Source organism: Corticium candelabrum, chromosome 13, assembly GCF_963422355.1.
Source record: "Corticium candelabrum chromosome 13, ooCorCand1.1, whole genome shotgun sequence".
NCBI classification, from domain to species: domain Eukaryota; kingdom Metazoa; phylum Porifera; class Homoscleromorpha; order Homosclerophorida; family Plakinidae; genus Corticium; species Corticium candelabrum.
Window position 1 is genome coordinate 7,614,069 of NC_085097.1, and position 7,317 is coordinate 7,621,385.

Genomic DNA, 7,317 nt, shown 5'->3' on the forward strand with positions numbered 1-7,317 from the left:
AAACAGCCTCGAAAGCATTGACATCCGTCAAACCTCAAGCCATTCTCAACGACAAGAAATCACCAGGTCTACGGAAAGGAGTGAGTCTTGAAGCTTTGTTGTAGAGACGTGTGAAGATGTTACTTCGTATGTGTAGAGTACATTGAAGAAACGGGTGCCAACTCCTCATTCCAAGGTTGGTTGTCTTGCTCTTCTAGTGCAGTACAAGCAAGTATGAGCTACACTTATGTATAGTAATACGTATAATGGTAATATATAATTGCATTGCACACAGTAGTCTAGTACAAACAACATACAGCAATGAACAACTACTACAACACTAACACAAACAAAACAGCAATACATAACTACATGCAGCACTAGGCTCAGTCAACAGAAACCAACCGTGTAAGCTATTTTACTAAAACTTGAAGGTTACACACACAGTGACACACACACACACACACACACACACACACACACACACACACACACACACACACACACACACACACACACACACACACACAACTGCTTTTCCAGCTGCATCAGTTCATGACGAGGACAGTGCCAGTGTTCAAACTTTATGGCAGCCATAGTCGTAACCTCGGCTACCCCAAAAATATTTTATTCATCAAGGAGTCTAAGACTTACACATATTTCATTAATATCAAATAATGATTGGTTCTGGCAAATAAACAAAATCCCAGGACTTAAGAGGTATCACTCTCAGTCTGACCTGAGTAATTCCACTACCGTATATTATACAGTAATACTTTACAGCATAAAACAAATTTCTTTGGTCCACCATAACTTGAATGACTTTAGTGGTCAGGATGGCAACCTTGCGGGAATAATTGGTCATCACATGAACTTGGTTAGTCATCAAATGGCAACTTGCCGACTACTCTTTCGAACACTGTGACACAGAGGCAGCGAAATGATTCGAATATGTAAATAGACACACGTGCTTCACTTTTCATGATGTTGACAGATGACAGTCAATGGTTAATAGTGTATATACAACAATATTAATGTAGTATTTCTCTCTATAGCAGCTAAGGTTAAGCTTGTAGCTTGATCTGTGATGTTACGTAGCATTGCACACATCAGCGGCAATCAGAGTTAACACATAAACTTTGACTGAGTAATTAATATTGTCACTATTCTATTACAGGTGATTGAAGACAAGGGGGCTAATCGTATGCCAGTGATTCCTTGTATTTGTGTTGTGCACGTGCGTGTGTATGTTGTTTTACGTTGTAGAGCAAAGTAGACAAGCGACACTTGCCTATCGTTCATGCAGTCCTGACCTGCCAGTTCAAGGTAAGATGACAAACGTAGTAATTAGGCAATGGATTGAATAGGTTATGCATCTAGTGGACAAATAACAGATGGTTGCATGGACTAAATTTGGCAACTGCATGTGGTGTGCTTGCTAGTCAAGGAGATGTACGTGTTGTTATACCTTGTAAATTCGGGGTTCGACACAGTAGGCTCAGTACTCGACACAATGTTATATTTGCAACCTAGACTAGCCAACACTTAAGTAAGTCAATAACAAGCTACGCACGCGTACTACGCACTACTCTATGTGCATATAGTTAGTGTCAGATGTCACTACACTACACTCCTTCCACCTTAGCTAAATCTACCTGTATCGCGCAGGTTTATGTCGATTTTGACGTTGTGGGTATCTTCGCTCTTGGGATCTCGGTGTCTCTGGTGACGTTGTCATGGTTCCTCTTCCACTGGTACTGGTACCGCAGCGGTTGGACGGGTGGTTGTCACTGGAGCGTTTGCTCTCTGACTATCAACTTCAACAGGTGTTCCCGCATCCGTAGGTCTTACGGGTACTGATTGGTCCTGCGTTGTGGCATCCGACGGTGCCAGCGTCGGTACTATCACATCGTGTTCTGGACCACTCTCGATGAACTCGTCGGGTATGCTCCGAGGATCTCCGGTTAGTAAATGCTTTACATGAACATATCGCGGCTATCCGTAGACATCAACCAGATAGTTGACTGGCCCTAGCCTTTGTAGGATCGTCCCACATAACCACTTCCCACGTCCGTCACGTCTAGGGTTTAAGACACCGACGGTGTCTCCCGGGCTCATATTAAGAACTCGCTCTGTTGCTATATCGTAATGGTCTCGATGTTCCTCTCGAAGAGTCTTCCCTGACTCCGGCCTCAGAAACGAAAGTCTCGTCCTGAGCTCCTTCTTCATTAGTAACTCAGCGGGTGTTTTGCCCGTAGTGCAGTTTGGCGTAGTTTAATACCGCAAGAGAAAATTGATAGTTGGTGACTAACTGTGCGGCTTGACGGCTTGGTCTTCAAGCTTTTCTTAACTTCCTGCACTAGGCGTTCCGCCTGTCCGTTTGAAGAATGGTGATAGGGTGGTGTAAGTTGATCCTTAATTCTGTTCGCCTTCATAAATTCTTGAACTGCTGTGACGTAAATTGTGGGCCGTTGTCGGTTACCAACCTTTCGGGTAAGCCATGGCAGGCAAATGTTCTCCGAAATGCTTCGATGGTTTGTGTCGACGTCCCATGAGTCCCCAACTCGTGAACTCCTGGCCGCTTTGAGAACGCGTCAACGATCACTAAATATTGTTTTCCACTGACTTCCGCAAAGTCCGCGTATAGCCGGCTCCATGGTGAATCAGGGTAAATCCACGGGTGGGAATGAGTTTGCACTGGTCTATGTCTGGTGTCTTGACACGCTTGACATGCCCTAACGGTATCTTCCATATCCTTGTCAAGACAAGGCCACCAGACAAACCCTCTTGCTATGGCCTTCATGCGGCTAGCTCCAACGTGGTCTTCGTGGAGCCCGTTCGGTACCTTATTCCGTAATGTGTGTGGAATAATAACTCGACTACCCCACAATAGACAGTCTTCAACGATAGTCAACTGGTCGGCTCTTCGCTGATACGGCTGTAATTCGGTCACACCGTGTTTCGGCCATCCCCTAAGTGCATGTTCATACACTCGTTTCAGTACAGGGTCTTTCTTGGTCTCCCTGGCCACGTCTCCCGCTGTTACGGGTAACATCTCACAATAATCAATTCCGTACAACTGTTCATCGTGGTCAATCACATTTACAGCTATCGGCAAGCGGGACAACATGTTCGCTTCTGCATTTGTAACTCCTGGCACGTATTCGAGCTGATAGTTGTACGAACTTAATATCAACGCCCAACGCTGGAGTCGGCGGCAGCAAGCGATGGTACTCCTTCCTTGGGTCCGAATATCTAGACCAACGGGCGGTGATCGGTTACTAACGTAAATGATCTACCAACTAAGTATTTGTGAAAATAGCGGACGCCAAATATGAGGGCTAAACCTTCACGATCAATCTGGGCATAATTCTGCTCAGTCGGTGACAGTGTTCGAGAGGCGAAAGCGACAGGTTGCTCGCTTTCGTCGTCCATTACGTGTGAGAGACAAGCTCCGATACCGTAAGGTGATGCGTCACACTTCACGTTCACACGTTTCTCTAGGTCATAGTGAGTAAGAAACCTGAATTCAACAGTTTCTTCTTTGATGCTTTGAAAGCCCTTCGTCGTTCCACTTGCCATGTCCACTGCCGATTCTTCTTCAGTAAGTCATGCAGTGGCTGTAAAATCGTCGAGAGATTGGGCAAAAATCTGTTGTAATAGTTGAGAAGACCAAGGTAGGCCTTCAGCTGGGTCACATCGTATTGCTCAGTTTGCATTCGGACGGTCTCAGTCCTTGGCTGTCAATGACGTGCCCTAAGTACTCTACTCGTGTCTGGCGAAATTCGCATTTCTCTCGCTTGAGTCACAGACCGAGGTCTCTCAATCTTCCCACAACCATACGTAGACGGTCATCGTGCTCTGCTGCTGTTTTCCCCACGATCAAAATGTCGTCTAAAAAACAGCCTACTCCGGAAATTCCGGCTAAGATTCCGTCCATTGCACGTTGCCATATAGCTGGCGCGGAACTGATTCCGAATGGCATACGAGTATATGCAAAGAGGCCTTTTGACGTATCGATAGTCAAATACTTTTGGCTCTGAGGTGATACTTTCATTTGTAAGTAAGCCTGTTTCATGTCTAGCTATGAGAAGTATCTACCCCCAGCTAACGTGGCAAATAGGTCCTGTGGATTTGGTAACGTGTATGTATTCATCTCCAAATACGGGTTGACTGTCACTTTGTAGTCACCGCAGATCCTTAGAGATCCATCTCCCCGTCTTACAACGACTATGGGTGCTGCCCAATCACTATGACATTCTCGAAAGCGACCAGGCTCTTCTCGCGCTGGAGCAATTCCGGTAAAGCTCCTCCTCCTCGTGTGATTCACGTGCGCGGTTAGTTCAGCGACTGCGCGGAAGAGCCTGGCTTGCGAGGCTAGTGTCTCACCACGTAATGACTGCGTCTCACGTCTTGCAGATTCGTACGCCTGAGCCATCGAAATTGCTTTATCGAGTCCCAGCTCGGACTCGGCCACCATTTTCTGTTGCGCCGCTTCGAAGTAAAGCCGGCAGACAAACTGATCTCTCGTGGCTGTATTGAGATAGTCATGGAAGTCGCATTTCTTTGACAAGCGTCCTAGTTCCGCAAGATAGGAGGCAACGTTTTCGCCTTCCTTCTGGACTCGCTTATAAAATCGGAATCTTTCTGCGATGACGATGGTCTTGGGTTCGCAGTGGTTCTTCATGAGTTCAGTTAGTTCATCAAGCGTCTTGTCCTGCGGCTTCTCCGGTCTCGTTAGGTTGCATAACAGCCTGGATGTCGTTGCACCAACCGTGGTAACTGACATGAAAAAATCAAAAATTATTTTATTGCATTTTTCATTTATTCTTAATGTTCTTATGCCCCAAAAATTAAAAATTTAATTTTTGAAGCTACATTCGTGAAGATATCGAGGCGCAAGCGTACAAGCCTTGACGTCACATGAGGAACGGAAGTGGCTAGAGCGCATGCTGGCAATAGAAATGTCTGACGAGCTAGTACACCTCTGGTTGCCTGCTGGCTGCAGTAATGTGTTCAGAAAGAAAGCATGGCTTTGATTCGCTTCTCCAGTAATACCAAGATGTCAAAGAAATGAGCAGGGCGAGGAAACAAGCGAGAAATCGGTGGGATGGGCCAACCGCACGTTCAGACCCGTCTAGTGCGTATTCTCAGCCGGAATGTTTCGAAACGGAGGACAACGTTAGTGAGTCACTTACTGTAAGGCTTTGGGCTATTACCCAAGGTAAAAGGAGACTGAAGCCTGAAGCATCAAGCTTGGCTGGTGATTTGTGTACTAGGAAGCCATTGAGAGGATTGCAACGTGACAATGTGAGAAAGTCAACAAATACAAAAGGGGAGAAAAGGCTGAAAGAAAGCGTGAGAAATGAAGGGTAAGTCATGTAGAAATCATCAAATCACAAGACTCCGTGTGCTGGATCTGGGTTGGAGAGAACACGAGTTGTACTGTCATCCATACTCACTAATTAATTGAATCATGAATTGATATCAGAAATCCAGATCTAACTGGCTTCTTCTCACCCTTTTCATTTTAAACAAACGAATATTTGAGAATTAGTCAATTACCCATGGTCAGAGAAAAGATTATGAAATCTCTCTTAATTAATTAAACCGACTCTAATTTATGAGGATGTTGGAAACTGCTGTGAAAGGATGGGTGGGAGGATTGTTGATAATTGATTACAATCTTCAGAAGTTTCAATCAACTCTCACAACCTACAAACAAAAAGAACACCATTCACTGGTAGTTCCAGTGACAATTATGTTTCACATAAAAAAACCTAACCCTAGACAATATGTAATTATTGATGGCTTTCTTTTACTCGAGATACTCTATAATGTATCATAGTGCCTTCTGACGTTTAACTTCTGACCTCGTGGAATTTCCATTTTAAACAAAGCAGCCAACAACAATCTGTAAAAGCAACATTACTTTTATAAATAACTTGATATTGTATTGCTTGTGTGCTAGCATTTTTACTGTGTGAAACAAACAAAGCTACTGTGTGAAGTACAAAAGAAAATAAAGAGCCATTTTGCCAAGACATTGTAAGTACATAGACAGTAATTCTAAACAACCAGAAACACACCACCACTACCAACAACAATAATAACAACAATAACAACAACAACAATTGGCATTGCAACCAACAGCAAGGAATGAAAAAGGGCACTCATATACCTGCGAATGCTACGTACTGGAGCCCAGGACTAACACCAGGACACTGATCAGATTCTTCAGCATTGTCGACGTAATCCACACCAACATCAAGAGAAGCTCATCTCTTCGGTTCAAACTTACTTTCACGCTCTAGCAGTAGGTAGAAAATAGTCACAAGCAACTCTATCGATCGTAGAATTTTACAGGACTTACCCTTCATTTCTTAGTCGTTCTTTCCGCCTTTTCTCCTCTTCTATATTTCTTGACTTTCTCACATTGTCACGTGCAATGGCTTCGTCTAGTTTAAATCGCCAGCGCAGCTTGCTGCTTCAGGCTTCAGTCTCCTTTTACCTTGGGGTAAACCCAAAGCCTCCTACTAACGTAATCCTCGGTTTCGAAACATTCCGGCTGAGAATACGCACTAGACGGGTCTGAACGTGTGGTTGGCCCATCCCACCGATTTCTCGCTTGTTTCACTCGCGTTGCCCTTTACTTTCACATCTTGGCATTGTTGGAGAAGCGAATCAAAGCCACACTTCCTTTCTGAGCGCATTGCTGCAGCCAGCAGACAACCGGACGTTTACTTTCTTGTAGAACTTTATTATTGCCAGCATGCGCTCTGGCCACTTCCGTTTCTCTTGTGATGTCACGGCGGGTACGCCTACTAAACATCCGGAGGCAACTTTGCGCCTCAATATCTTCACGAATATAGCTTCAAAAATTAAACTTTTAATTTTTTGGGCATACAAACGTTAGGAACTAACGAAAAATGCAATAAAATAATTTTTGATATTTCATGTCAGTTACCCTCTAGGAATATTGCCCGCTGCTTGTCGTTGTCAGCTACGTCGTTTGCGGTGCGATACAACTTAAATCGGTCGACATATTCGTCTACGCTGTCTGTTCCAGCTTGAAACTCAGCCAGGTTTCGTAGGACTCTTGACTGCGCCATATCCTCGTGGCCAATGTTATACCTTGTAAGTTCGGGGTTCGACACAGTAGGCTCAGTACTCGACACAGTGTTATATTTGCAGCCTAGACTAGCCAACACTCAAGTAAGTCAATAACAAGCTACGCACGCGTACTAAATACTACGCTATGTGCATATAGTTAGTGTCAGATGTCACTACACTACACGTGTAAGACTGTGTTCTGATTTGAGACGGACGCAGACAAGG

At 44.5% G+C, this 7,317-nt stretch overlaps 1 protein-coding gene and 1 long non-coding RNA gene across 2 annotated transcripts; both read right to left on the reverse strand.

The window, feature by feature from the left end:
* Positions 1-2,410: 2,410 nt before the first annotated feature.
* On the reverse strand, positions 2,411-3,561 carry LOC134188645 (uncharacterized protein K02A2.6-like). Its single transcript, XM_062656814.1, has 2 exons — positions 3,327-3,561; positions 2,411-3,132 (listed from the first exon to the last, which is right to left on the reverse strand). The coding sequence occupies exons 1-2, from the start codon at positions 3,559-3,561 to the stop codon at positions 2,411-2,413; spliced, it is 957 nt and encodes a 318-aa protein (XP_062512798.1).
* Positions 3,562-5,424: 1,863 nt separating this feature from the next.
* LOC134188433 (uncharacterized) lies at positions 5,425-6,654 on the reverse strand. Its single transcript, XR_009971344.1, has 4 exons — positions 6,353-6,654; positions 6,161-6,289; positions 5,765-5,893; positions 5,425-5,694 (listed from the first exon to the last, which is right to left on the reverse strand). It is a non-coding gene; the product is annotated as an uncharacterized LOC134188433 (long non-coding RNA).
* Between the last annotated feature and the right edge of the window lie 663 nt (positions 6,655-7,317).

What these genes read in the sequence shown, in the direction of transcription:
- LOC134188645 (XM_062656814.1), bottom strand. Translation starts at nt 3,561, where the DNA reads ATGGCAAGTGGAACGACGAAGGGCTTTCAAAGCATCAAAGAAGAAACT. An exon ending in TGCCCAGATTGATCGTGAAG is followed by an intron (nt 3,133 to 3,326) that starts GTTTAGCCCTCA and finishes AATACGTGCCAG; the next exon opens with GAGTTACAAATGCAGAAGCG.